This window comes from Beta vulgaris, chromosome 1, assembly GCF_026745355.1.
Source record: "Beta vulgaris subsp. vulgaris cultivar EL10 chromosome 1, EL10.2, whole genome shotgun sequence".
In the NCBI taxonomy this organism is placed as follows: Eukaryota; Viridiplantae; Streptophyta; class Magnoliopsida; order Caryophyllales; family Amaranthaceae; genus Beta; species Beta vulgaris.
In genome coordinates, this window is record NC_079202.1 from 14,851,510 (window position 1) to 14,865,779 (window position 14,270).

Here is a 14,270-nt window from a genome sequence, read left to right on the forward strand (position 1 = left end):
GGTTGATTTAGTTGTTATGTCTAGTTAAATTTCCATGTTTTATGACTAGATGTAGTCTCTTAATTTTCTGTCAATGAATTGAATTATTGTTGGGTTAGTTTAATTTAAATTGCAATTTGATAATCTTGAGTTCAATTGCTTACTTTTGATAAGAGCCCTATCAATTGTATGTTTAAGGTATTGGATTATTAGCGGAAGTGAAAGTTCAATGTTAGTTCGTGGGATTATTAAACGCTAAGAAGTATAATTTTTGGAATAGTTATACTCTTAGGGTGGTCTTTTATATGAATTCTTATTCTTAATGATTTTGTTCTAAATTTTATGACCACGGAAATAGGCATAAGTTTAGTATTCAAATATACGTTTTCCGCCTTGGAAGAGGGGTTAATATACATTAGGAATTCGACCATTGCGATCTAATTATTTTACCCTGCAATTAGTTCAATTTCATCGTAGAAGTTAATTGGCGAAATCTAAGTCCTAGAACCATTTCTTATACTTGATTTATACCTATTGTCTGACGTCTTTAGAGTTAGAATTAGTATAGTTCTTATTTTATTAGTCTAGTTTATCACCATCAATCACTATTTTCGGATCGTCTAGATAATATTAGTATCTCTTAATTTGGTAGTTAATTATACCTACTTGTGGGAAACAATATCTTGCTTACCCTATATTTATTTTAATTGACCCGTACACTTTCGGTATTTTAAGGTACATTTAGGACGACCAAGTTTTTGGCGCCGTTGCCGGGGAGGCAATAGTTCAATATCATACTAGAGATATTTTTAATATTAGTTTAGACTTTATTTTCTTGTTAGCACTTGTTTTATTTTTTTTTTATTTCCTCTCATAAACATTTTGTTAGAGCTATCTTTGTGTTCTTGAGTTATTAGTATTAATTTTTTTTTTTTACTAGTTTCTTTGTCGAATCACTAGTTGTTTTTTTTCTTAATTATTTAGCATAGAAGTTGCTGCATATTTGGTGATTTTTCTTTCTTTGTGCTTATATAATTATTAAGTTAAGTTCAATATTTCTGATATTTATTAGTGTATGCTACGTACTAATCGTGTTTTGGTTTCTTTTGATCCTGAGATTGAAAAAACAGCGCGTGCACTAAGGAAACAGAAGAGGTTGGAGCAAATACAAAAGCTGCCAGATTTTGATTTGGAGTACATCTTCTCTGGCGAATCTGACAATAAACCATTAGAGATGGGGGATAACAACAAAGAAAAGCCACTACGTGACTACGCAATGCCGAATGCTAGTGGTGCCCCTTCAAGTATTGTAAGACCTACTATTTCTGCTAATAATTTTGAGCTTCGCCCTGCTTTAATTCAAATAATTCAACAAGACCAATTTAGTGGCCTAGATAATGAAGACCCTAAGAACATATCCACTTTTCTTGATGACGATACTGTTAAGTTAAATGGAGAGACTGACGATGTTATTCGACTTGGTTTGTTTCCGTTTTCACTTAAAGATAAAGCTAAAAGTGGTTAAAATCTAATCCACCTAATTCATTTACAACATGGGCTACATTATCTCAAGCTTTTCTTAGTAAATATTTTCCTTCGGGAAAAACTGTTAAGTTTAGAAATAAATAACTAGTTTTTCTCAATATGATGGGGAGTCTTTATATGAAGCATGGGAAAGGTTTAAAGATTTACAACGTAAATGTCCTCATCATGGTGTTCCTGATTGTTGCTTGTGCAAACTTTTTATAATGGTCTTAATGAATCCGTTAGGATAACTATAGATGCGCTGCAGAGGTGCAATAATGGGTAAAACATTTGAAGTAGCTAATAGGTTACTTGAAGAAATGGCTTTTAGTAATTATCATTGGTCTAATAATAGGGGTAAACCAAAGAATGTTGCTGGTATGTATGAAGTAGAAGGAATTAACATGTTAAATGCAAAAGTTGACAACTTAGTTAATTTGTTTACTAAAATGAGTAATGTCAATTCTATGTCTACTACTATGCCATGTAATTTTTGTGGAGGTGCTCATTTAACTGCTGAATGTGCTAATGTGGAGCAAGCTCAATATGTTTCTAATTTTAATAAGCACCCACAAAATGATCCCTATTAATACTTATAATCCAGGCTGGAGAAACCGCCCTAATTTCTCTTGGAGGAATCCAGGCCAACAAAATGTTAATGTTAATTCACAACATCCCCCTGGCTTCCATCAAAAACAACCCCAACAAGAAAGTAGACCATCTTGGGAACTAGCTATTGAAAATTAGCTAATGCTACTTCTGAAAGAATTGAAAAGTTGGAAACTAAAGTTGATCAAATTGTTGTTTCTAATAGAAATGTAGAACTTCAACTTGGGCAGTTAGCTAATGCCATCAATTCTAGAAGTCAAGGAGCTTTGCCTAGTATAACTGAAGTTAATCCTAAACAACATTGCAATGCTGTCACTCTTAGAAATGGTAAGGAGTTAAGTAACATAAAAAGTACGATGAAAGAAAATGAGGTCGCCAATGAAAGTGAAAAAGAGAAGGAGAATTATGAAACTGAAAAACACCCTGAATTGACACCTCTTCCCCCAGTGACACCTTACGTACCCCCTATTCCTTTTCCACAAAGACTTAAACAAACTAAATTAGATAATGAATTCCAGAAATTCTTGAATATGTTTAAGCAATTACATATTAACATTCCTTTTATTGATGCTTTAATGCAAATTCCTTCTTATTCTAAGTTTCTTAAGGAAATTATGTCTAAAAAGAAGAAGTTGGAAAAATATGAGACAATTGCTTTGAGTGAGGAATGTAGTGTTGTGATTCAGAAAAAGCTTCCCCCTAAACTGAAAGACCCAGGAAGTTTTTCCATTCCTTGCACTATAGTGATATTAAATTTTCTAAAGCTTTATGTGATTTAGGTGCAAGTGTCTCTCTTATGCCTTTATCTATTTGCAAGAAGTTAGGATTGCATAATATAAAATCTACTATTGTATCTCTGCAACTTGTCGATAGATCTATCAAATATCCAATAGGAATACTAGAAAATGTGCTAATTAAAGTCGATAAATTTATTATTCCTGTTGATTTTATTATTCTTGATATGGATGAAGATATAGAGGTACCCATTATTTTAGGTAGACCCTTCTTGGCTACTGTTGGAGCTATTATAGATGTTAAGAATGGTATTTTAACGTTTGAAATTGGTGAAGAGAAAGTTGATTTTAATATATTCACTTCTTCTAGAAACAATTCACAACGAGATCTTGTTTGTCAAGTTGATATAATTGAAGACATGACTAAGAAGAAACATGTAACTGATGCTACTAATGCTCTACTTGAAGTGTGTTTGAGTAAAACAGGTACTCCTCCTAAGCTTAAGAATGAAAAGGGAAGAAAGGTTTTTCCTCCAATCAAGTAATGTTTTTCATGGAGGAAAAAGGGTGAATTCAAAACTAAAGGTGAGTCTCCTTTGATAACTAAGACGGCCACTAAAGGAGTGACTAACTCCTCGATTGATCCTGGTTAAACGGAACTTGATGGAAGTCAAGCTATAGGCTCTAAACAAGTGCTGCTTGGGAGGCAACCCAAGCACTTTTAATTGTTTATTTTTCTCATTTAGTTCTCTTTATGCTTGTTCCTTTTGTTTTTCTTTTGCAGATACTAGAGACTGTAATGAGGCTGTGCGATAATTAAGATGAGTCTCTTATGCATGTTACCTGCTATGTGTTGCCGCTATGTGCTGCTGTAACCTGCTATTGCTATGTCCTGCCACTTCCTTCAACTATGTGTTGCTGCCGCGGGCTAATACTCCAGGTTGTTTCTCTCTAAGTCTTTTATATTTCTGAGGTTATTGCTACAATTTCCCCTTTCCCATATAGTTTGAGTATATTTGAACATTGAGGACAATGTTTATAATGAGTGTGGGGGAGAGGCTTAAGCCTTGAATTGCTGGGTTTGATTTATTGCTGTGATGCTGGAATTAATTTGTGTGAAGAAACAGGTCTAGAAAATATAATTGGATATGCCATATTTTAGGGGAGGTGCTGTCCAAATTTATGCAGAAATTTTAATTTTCATGTATGATATTGATTTGAAGGCAAATTTCGTTAGCTTAATCTGACTGAAAAGAAAAAAAATCAGTTTTTAAAATTGAAAAAAAAAAAAAAGTTTTTCTAGTTTTGTTGAAAGCTAATGGGTCTTTAATTTTGACTGATTCGGAGAATAGCATAGTATCATTGTTCAAGTGTTTGGCAAGTGGTAAGATTGGTTATTTAAGATTTGATTGTGAATTACTTGGTGGATATTTATAACCATTGTGAGACTTTTGAGCCTTTTAGTAGACTAAAACATCTGTATTAGTCTCTATTTTTTTATGAGGGTGTGTTAGTTCCTGGTGAAGTATAAACTCTTGAATTTGCATTGGTTTCTTCGAGACTACATTGAAACATGAGCATATATTAAAATGATAAAGGCATTTGTTTTTGTTAAACCACATTTAGCCTAAGCCACCTACATTATCATATCTCTTTCTAAAAGCCCTTCGGAGCCTTAAGCCTATTTCTTTTGTCAAAACCACATTACAAGCTTATTTCCTAAACACATGACTTTTACCTAATCTTTGAGCTAGTGGAATATATGACATGATTTAGATGGGGTTGTACGTCATACTTCTATGTGTAGGTGATTATATTAGTTTCCAACTATAATTTTTCTCAAAAGAAAATATCAAAAGAAATGACAAAATATGAAAAGAAGAAGAAAAAGAAAGAAGAGGTTGATATTGAGAATAAAAATGAGTTCGGAAAAGTTTATTATTAGATATGTATGACAAACATTTGAGTAGTTGGAGTTTTGACTGTGACCATTACAATTGGCCTTGTTAGAGATTGTGTATTCCACTAGTCTTAAAGATTTTGAGGTCCAAATACTAAATACTTCCTACCCTTTACCCGAGCCTTACATTACAACCTTACTTTTGATAAGGGCCCTATCAATTGTATGTTTAAGGTATTGGATTATTAGCGGAAGTGAAAGTTCAATGTTAGTTCGTGGGATTATTAAATGCTAAGATATAATTTTAGGAATAGTTATACTCTTAGGGTGGTCTTTTATATGAATTCTTATTCTTAATGATTTTGTTTAAATTTTATGACCACGGAAATAGGCATAAGTTTAGTATTCAAATATACGTTTTCCGCCTTGGAAGAGGGGTTAATATACATTAGGAATTCGACCATTGCGATCTAATTATTTTACCCTGCAATTAGTTCAATTTCATCGTAGAAGTTAATTGGCGAAATCTAAGTCCTAGAACCATTTCTTATACTTGATTTATACCTATTGTCTGACGTCTTTAGAGTTAGGATTAGTATAGTTCTTATTTTATTAGTCTAGTTTATCACCATCAATCACTATTTCGGATCGTCTAGATAATATTAGTATCTCTTAATTTGGTAGTTAATTATACCTACTTGTGAGAAACGATATCTTGCTTACCCTATATTTATTTTAATTGACCCGTACACTTGCGGTATTTTAAGGTACATTTAGGATGACCAAGTTTTTGGCGCCGTTGCCGGGGAGGCAATAGTTCAATATCATACTAGAGATATTTTTAATATTAGTTTAGACTTTATTTTCTTGCTAGCACATTGTTTTATTTTTTTTTTTTATTTCTCTCATAAACATTTTGTTAGAGCTATCTTTGTGTTCTTGAGTTATTAGTATTAATTTTTTTTTTTTATTATAGTTTCTTTGTCGAATCACTATAGTTTTTTTTTTAATTATTTAGCGTAGAAGTTGCTGCATATTTGGTGATTTTTCTTTCTTTGTGCTTATATAATTATTAAGTTAAGTTCAATATTCTGATATTTATTAGTGTATGCTACGTACAATCGTCGTTTTGGTTTCTTTTATCCTGAGATTGAAAAAACAGCGCGTGCACTAAGGAAACAGAAGAGGTTGGAGCAAATACAAAAGCTGCCAGATTTTGATTTGGAGTACATCTTCTCTGGCGAATCTGACAATAAACCATTAGAGATGGGGGATAACAACAAAGAAAAGCCACTACGTGACTACGCAATGCCGAATGCTAGTGGTGCCCCTTCAAGTATTGTAAGACCTACTATTTCTGCTAATAATTTTGAGCTTCGCCTGCTTTAATTCAAATAATTCAACAAGACCAATTTAGTGGCCTAGATAATGAAGACGCTAATGAACATATAACCACTTTTCTTGAAAAATGCGATACTGTTAAGTTAAATAAAGAGACTGACGATGTTATTCGACTTGGTTTGTTTCCGTTTTCACTTAAAGATAAAGCTAAAATGTGGTTAAAATCTAATCCACCTAATTCATTTACAACATGGGCTACATTATCTCAAGCTTTTCTTAGTAAATATTTTCCTCCGGGAAAAACTGTTAAGTTTAGAAATAATATAACTAGTTTTTCTCAATATGATGGGGAGTCTTTATATGAAGCATGGGAAAGGTTTAAAGATTTACAACGTAAATGTCCTCATCATGGTGTTCCTGATTGGTTGCTTGTGCAAACTTTTTATAATGGTCTTAATGAATCCGTTAGGATAACTATAGATGCGGCTGCAGGAGGTGCAATAATGGGTAAAACTATTGAAGTAGCTAATAGGTTACTTGAAGAAATGGCTTTTAGTAATTATCATTGGTCTAATAATAGGGGTAAACCAAAGAATGCTGCTGGTATGTATGAAGTAGAAGGAATTAACATGTTAAATGCAAATGTTGACAACTTAGTTAATTTGTTTACTAAAATGAGTAATGTCAATTCTATGTCTACTACTATGCCATGTAATTTTGTGGAGGTGCTCATTTAACTGCTGAATGTGCTAATGTGGAGCAAGCTCAATATGTTTCTAATTTTAATAAGCACCCACAAAATGATCCCTATTCTAATACTTATAATCCAGGCTGGAGAAACCATCCTAATTTCTTTGGAGGAATCAGGCCAACAAAATGTTAATGTTAATTCACAACATCCCCTGGCTTCCATCAAAAACAACCCCAACAAGAAATTAGACCATTTGGGAACTAGCTATTGAAAAATTAGCTAATGCTACTTCTGAAAGAATTGAAAAGTTGGAAACTAAAGTTGATCAATTGTTATTTCTAATAGAAATGTAGAACTTCAACTTGGACAGTTAGCTAATGCCATCAATTCTAGAAGTCAAGGAGCTTTGCCTAGTAAACTGAAGTTAATCCTAAACAACATGCAATGCTGTCACTCTTAGAAATGGTAAGGAGTTAAGTACATAAAAAGTACGATTAAAGAAAATGAGGTCGCCAATGAAAGTGAAAAAGAGAAGGAGAATTATGAAGCTGAAAAAGAACCTGAATTGACACCTCTTCCCCATGAACCTTATGTTCCCCCTATTCCTTTTCCACAAAGACTTAAACAAACTAAATTAGATAGTGAATTTGAAATTCTTGAAAATGTTTAAGCAATTACATATTAACATTCCTTTTATTGATGCTTTAATGCAAATTCCTTCTTATTCTAAGTTTCTTAAGGAAATTATGTCTAAAAAGAAGAAGTTGGAAAAATATGAAACCATTGCTTTGAGTGAGGAATGTAGTGTTGTGATTCAGAAAAAGCTTCCCCCTAAACTGAAAGACCCAGGAAGTTTTTCCATTCCTTGCACTATAGGTGATATTAAATTTTCTAAAGCTTTAGTGATTTAGGTGCAAGTGTCTCTCTTATGCCTTTATCTATTTGCAAGAAGTTAGGATTGCATAATATAAAATCTACTACTGTATCTTTGCAACTTGTCGATAGATCTATCAAATATCCAATAGGAATACTAGAAAATGTGCTAATTAAAGTCGATAAATTTATTATTCCTGTTGATTTTATTATTCTTGATATGGATGAGGATATAGAGGTACCTATTATTTTAGGTAGACCTTCTTGGCTACTGCTGGAGCTATTATAGATGTTAAGAATGGTATTTTAACGTTTGAAATTGGTGAAGAGAAAGTTCACTTCAATATATTCATTCTTCTAAAACAATTCACAACGTGATCTTGTTTGTCAAGTTGATATAATTGAAGACATGACTAAGAAAAACATGTAACTGATGCTACTAATGTCTACTTGAAGTGTGTTTGAGTAAAACAGGTACTCCTCCTAAGCTTAAGAAGAAAAGGTAAGAAAAGTTTTTCCTCCAATCAAGGAATGTTTTTCATGGAGGAAAAAGGGTGAATTCAAAACAAAAGGTAAGTCTCCTTGATAACTAAGACGGCCACTAAAGGAGTGACTAACTCCTCGATTGATCCTGGTTAAACGGAACTTGATGGAAGTCAAGCTATAGACTCTAAACAAGCGCTACTTGGGAGGCAACCCAAGCACTTTTAATTGTTTATTTTTCTCATTTAGTTCTCTTTATGCTTGTTCCTTTTGTTTTTCTTTTGCAGATACTAGAGACTGTAATGAGGTTGTGCGATAATTAAGATGAGTCTCTTATGCATGTTACCTGCTGTGTTGCGTGCTGCTGCTATGTGCTGCTGTAACCTGCTATTGCTATGTCCTGCCACTTCCTTCAACTATGTGTTGCTGCCGCGGGCTACTCCTCCAGGTTGTTTCTCTCTAAGTCTTTTATATTTCTGAGGTTATTGCTACAATTTCCCCTTTCCCATATAGTTTGAGTATATTTGAACATTGAGGACAATGTTTATAATGAGTGTGGGGGAGAGGCTTAAGCCTTCAATTGTTGGGTTTAATGTATTGCTGTGATGCTGGAATTAATTTGTGTGAAGAAACAAGTCTAGAAATAATTGGATATGCCATATTTTAGGGGAGGTGCTGTCAAAATTATGCAGAAATTTTAATTTTCATGTCTGATATTGATTTGAAGGCAAATTCTTAGCTTAATTTGACTGAAAGAAAAAAAATCAGTTTTTAAAATTGAAAAAAAAAAAAATTTTCTAGTTTTGTTGCAAGCTAATGGGTTTTTAATTTGACTGATTCGGAGAATGCATAGATATTGTTCAAGTGTTTAGCAAGTGGTAAGAATGGTTATTTAAGATTTGATTGTGATTTACTTGGTGGACATTTATAACCATTGTGAGACTTTTGAGCCTTTTAGTAGACTAAAACATCTGTATTAGTCTCTATTTTTTTCATGAGAGTGTGTTAGTTCCTGGTGAAGTATAAACTCTTGAATTTGCATTGGTTTCTTCGAGACTACATTGAAACATGAGCATATATTAAAATGATAAAGGCATTTGTTTTTGTTAACCACATTTAGCCTAAGCCACCTACATTATCATACTCTTTCTAAAGCCCTCTGAGCCTTAAGCCTATTTCTTTTGTTAAACCACATTACAAGCTTATTCCTAAACACATGACTTTTACCTAATCTTTAAGCTAGTGGAATATATGACATGATTTAGATGGGGTTGTACGTCATACTTCTATGTGTAGGTGATTATATTAGTTTCCAACTATAATTTTTCTCAAAAGAAAATATCAAAACAAATGACAAATGAGGAAGAAGAAGAAAGAAAAGAAAAGAAAGAGGTTGATATTGAGAATAAAAATGAGTTCGGAAAAGTTTATTATTAGATATATATGACAAACATTTGAGTAGTTGGAGTTTTGACTGTGACCATTACAATTGGCCTTGTTAGAGATTGTGTACTCCACTAGTCTTAAAGATTTTGAGCACCAAATACTAAATACTTCCTACCCTTTACCCGAGCCTTACATTACAACCTTACTAAAGTCCTTTTGATTTTTGTATGCTCTATGTCTTCTTAGTGGTGGTGGTGGAGAATTGAACGATATGCAAATTTAAAGACGATATATTTCATTTCGAGTCGAATTTTAGGTTTTGAGTGATAATTATTATACCCTAAACACATGAGTGATCATAATATTTTATTTTTATTTGACAACTAAAGTGAGGGTTCACCAAGTTAATTACTTAATTACTCAATTCTTGAATATGATTGTGGTAAGACTGAATGGAAACACTAATACATGAAGTACTATGCTTTTTGAAGAATTGGTTGGGCTTTGGCTCATTGCTTGTGACGTCTAAATAATATTTTTGAACTAAAATTATTTTTGATAAATCAAATATTTTTTTTGTCTTTGTGAAAACTTTCAATTGAGTTATGGCTACTTATAATAGGATTTGCCTGAAAAGTCAGTCAGTTGAGAAGTTAAAATTTTTAATGACAAATAGATACTAGTATTATAGTTCTAGTTTGCTCGAGGACTAGCAAACCTTAAGTGTGGGGGAGTTGATACGGCTCTATTTTATATATGATTTCTGCCTGTTATATTACTTTTTTAGTATAAGTTTTGAGACTTATAATATGTTTTCTTCTCATATTTTAATATTACTGTTAAGTTACTTGAGTTACAAAGTTGATTTAAAATATGAGAGATATGCTCAAGAAATTACTTGCTTGATTTTAATACTAGTTATACATGCTAATTTGGTTTATCTAATATTTATAATAGTAGTATTTGTTTATTATGTAAATAATTTATTTTGGAGCCTAAGTGTTTATTACTTTATTAAATTATTAGTAGGAAAATTGAAAGAAGAAAAAAGAAAAGCCACACTCCTACAACAAACCTAAGAGAGATGACAAGAAGATATAAAAAAGTGGGCCAAAACCCATCATCAAAAAGGAGATCCAACAGTAAATAAAAAGAAAAAAAAAAGAACCGAAGACTGAGAGAAGAGAGGAATGACGCATCAGAGAGTGGTGGCACAACAGAAAAAAGAAAACTAAGACTACGAAGAAGCAAATTGGGGGACGCACAACAGAGACTACGGAGACCAGACGCAGCGGCGACGCAGACGCAACGTGGCTGCGGTGGCTATTGACGGGAGTCAAAAGTTCATTTGATTCTTCATACGAATCTGGAGTTTATCTCTTTTTTCTCTTAGTTTATATTATTGAATTCTGTTAATTATTATGTTTAATTTCAGATTATTACTCTCAATTAATTGGGTTGATTTAGTTGTTATGTCTAGTTAAATTTCCATGTTCTAGGACTAGATGTAGTCTCTTAATTTTCTGTCAATGAATTGAATTATTATTGGGTTAGTTTAATTTAAATTGCAATTTGATAATCTTGAGTTCAATTGCTTACTTTTGATAAGGGCCCTAGCAATTGTATGTTTAAGGTATTGGATTATTAGCGGAAGTGAAAGTTCAATGTTAGTTCGTGGGATTATTAAGCGCTAAGAAGTATAATTTTAGGAATAGTTATACTCTTAGGGTGGTCTTTTATATGAATTCTTATTCTTAATGATTTTGTTCTAAATTTTATGACCACGGAAGTAGGCATAAGTTTAGTATTCAAATATACGTTTTTCGCCTTGGAAGAGGGGTTAATATACATTAGGAATTCGACCATTGCGATCTAATTATTTTACCCTACAATTAGTTCAATTTCATCGTAGAAGTTAATTGGCGAAATCTAAGTCCTAGAACCATTTCTTATACTTGATTTATACCTATTGTCTGACGTCTTTAGAGTTAGAATTAGTATAGTTCTTATTTTATTAGTCTAGTTTATCACCATCAATCACAATTTTCGGATCGTCTAGATAATATTAGTATCTCTTAATTTGGTAGTTAATTATACCTACTTGTGGGAAACGATATCTTGCTTACCCTATATTTATTTTAATTGACCCGTACACTTGCGGTATTTTAAGGTACATTTATGACCGACCAGTTGCCTGGGGCTCATTGGCCCCTGGGCAACCTCGAGGGAAGATTCCGAAACACCTCGAGGGCATACCCTAAGAAACCTCGAGCCAGGCCTCAAAACTCCCTCGAATAGACGCAGGGTCCATCAAAGTTCGCCCATACCCACACAGCAGAGCATCAGTCCAATGGTTTCCGCAAAACACACGTTGGCGTCCAGGTCCCTCTCCGTATGTTTCGCATGGGGCTAATGTTTGGGCCCAATCATATCTGGTGGGCCACTAGATTATTCAAGGCTCTAAGCCCTCTTTGCCAGCGTGGAAGCCCTCAGTGGGACCCACCTGCCTTAAATTCTGTGCCAGCATGGCAGGGACAATGTTCACTATTTTCAACGCGTATAAATACTGGGCAGATCCCCATTTATTGAGGTACGCAATCCCACACAATACACTTGGCAACCTCAATTAATACAGATCAACTCACTTGATCGTCTGAGGGGCGATCCCGGATCCACCCCCGGGGTAGTCTAACTCTCTCTCTGTGCAGGTTTCCAGATAGTCTCCGAGCATCAGGCCTTCATCAACCTTAATCTCGATCATTCCCACCTAATACAAGTTTTTACCCGAAACATTAAGTTTTTCCTAAACCTACATACTAGGATAATGGACACATGTTGACTAGTAATATATCTCTTGTAGTATAAATATTACTTTTGCCATAATTAGCAATGCACAACTTTGGGAAGAAAGAATTACTTCTCTGTTATTTTCACTCTATAATCTTTCTGTTCCCTTTGTTTCACAACACGTTATCAGCCCGAGTTTGCGACTGTACAAGGAAAGGCAAAAGCCTTAGTCTTCCTCAGACATCATTTACATAAAAGTTTAAAAACCAAATATCTACTTGTGAAGGATCCAGAAGAACTATGGGATAGCCTAAATGAAAGATATGGGCATCAAAAAAATGTGTTCCTTCTAAAGGCACATTATGACTGGACCAATATGAGGTTCCAGGATTTTGAACAGTCAGTGATTACAATTCAATATTGTTTAGAATTGTATCATTGTTGAGATATTGTGATCATCCCCTCACAGAAGAGAAAATGATAAATAAAACGCTCTCCACTTTCCACGCTTCTAATATAATATTGGCAGAACAATACAGGTTCAGAGCTTTTAAAAAGTATCTTGAGCTAATCTCAGTACTACTTGTAGCTGGACAAAATAATGATCTTATGTTGAAAAATAATTATCTTAGACCTACGGGGTCTTCAGCAACCCATAAGATAAATGCAATAGAAAGCTTTGATCCACGAAAACTGAATGCTATACATAGGGGTAGATACGGTAATTGCAACGGTCATGGGAGAGGACGTGGTAATTACCGTGGCCGAAGGCGTGCACGTGGCAGAGGCCGATTTTCCCCAAGAAATAATAATTTTAAAAATTGTGATAAAAATTGGGGACAATCATCTGGAAATCGGATGCAGACGTCCTATAAAGGAAATGACACTTGCCACAGGTGTGGCATGACTGGGTAGTAGGGTCACACATGTCGTACGGCCAAATTAAACATTTGGTAGACATATATCAAACACTAGTAAAATAAATGCTTATTGATGCGTTCATTACGTGGCCTATTGCGGCGGTTTTGGCCACGCAGCAATTAGAGGGGCAGCAATTAATAATTAATATATTGCTGCGGTTTTAAACCGATGGGCAAAACCGTAGCAATAGGTTTATTTTTTTTATTAAAAAAGCACAACATATTACATCGGTTTTGGCTAGGAACCGCAAAAATATCGTGGTCTATTGCTGCGGTTGTTGCCCAAAACTGCAGCAATAGGTCCTGGTGCAGGCAATTTTTTTTTTTTTTTTTTTTTTTGCATTTTGTAATTAAATTTAAATGAATAAAACCATACAACTAACCCATCCACTATCATTCTCTCATCTAAGGACTGAAGTACAAGAACGTAACAAAAGTAATTGAATAAAGCCGCCATATATTCAATAAAATTAATATTTTACAAACCCTAATTACAAAAATATATATAAAAAAAATGAAAACAAAGCTAACAAGGAAAAATTTTTAAAATACGAACGGCTTGGTGCGGACGACGGCGAACATCTGGTGCGAACGACGTTGGTGGAAACGAAGACGACGAGCAACGTTGATGGAGACGGACGAAGACGTCGAACGACGTTGATGGAGACGAACACGACCATTGCAACACCACTGAACACCTTTATCAAAACAGATGACTCGAGACGAAAAAAACAGATCGAAATCTCGCCAACACCTTCATCATCTCGGCGGCGATGTAGGCGGAATCATCGGAATCATCACGGTCGAAGATGGTCGAAAATGAAGGGTGAACCAGTGAGTGTCGAAGATGGTCGACGATTAGAGGAAAGAGGAGTGAGGGTGAAGGTGAGAGGAGAGAGGAGAGAGAAGTGAGGGTGAAGGTGAGAGGAGAGAGGAGAGAGGAGTGAGCGTGAGATGAGAAACGATGTGTGAGACTTGAGGGAATATGAGGAAACAAAACAAACCCTAACTGATGATGCCATGTGTTATATACTTTTTTAAAT

At 34.2% G+C, this 14,270-nt stretch overlaps 1 protein-coding gene and 2 non-coding genes across 3 annotated transcripts; 1 reads left to right on the forward strand and 2 right to left on the reverse strand.

The window, feature by feature from the left end:
* Positions 1-1,590: 1,590 nt before the first annotated feature.
* On the reverse strand, positions 1,591-1,696 carry LOC125494576 (small nucleolar RNA R71). Its single transcript, XR_007270815.2, has one exon. It is a non-coding gene; the product is annotated as a small nucleolar RNA R71 (small nucleolar RNA).
* An 85-nt stretch (positions 1,697-1,781) lies between these two features.
* Positions 1,782-6,135, forward strand: LOC130589705 (uncharacterized). The gene is made up of 5 exons (XM_057391200.1): positions 1,782-1,881; positions 2,251-2,781; positions 2,892-3,332; positions 3,631-3,642; positions 5,852-6,135. The coding sequence occupies exons 1-5, from the start codon at positions 1,782-1,784 to the stop codon at positions 6,133-6,135; spliced, it is 1,368 nt and encodes a 455-aa protein (XP_057247183.1).
* Positions 6,136-6,395: 260 nt separating this feature from the next.
* LOC125494580 (small nucleolar RNA R71) lies at positions 6,396-6,502 on the reverse strand. The gene has a single exon (XR_007270819.2). It is a non-coding gene; the product is annotated as a small nucleolar RNA R71 (small nucleolar RNA).
* Between the last annotated feature and the right edge of the window lie 7,768 nt (positions 6,503-14,270).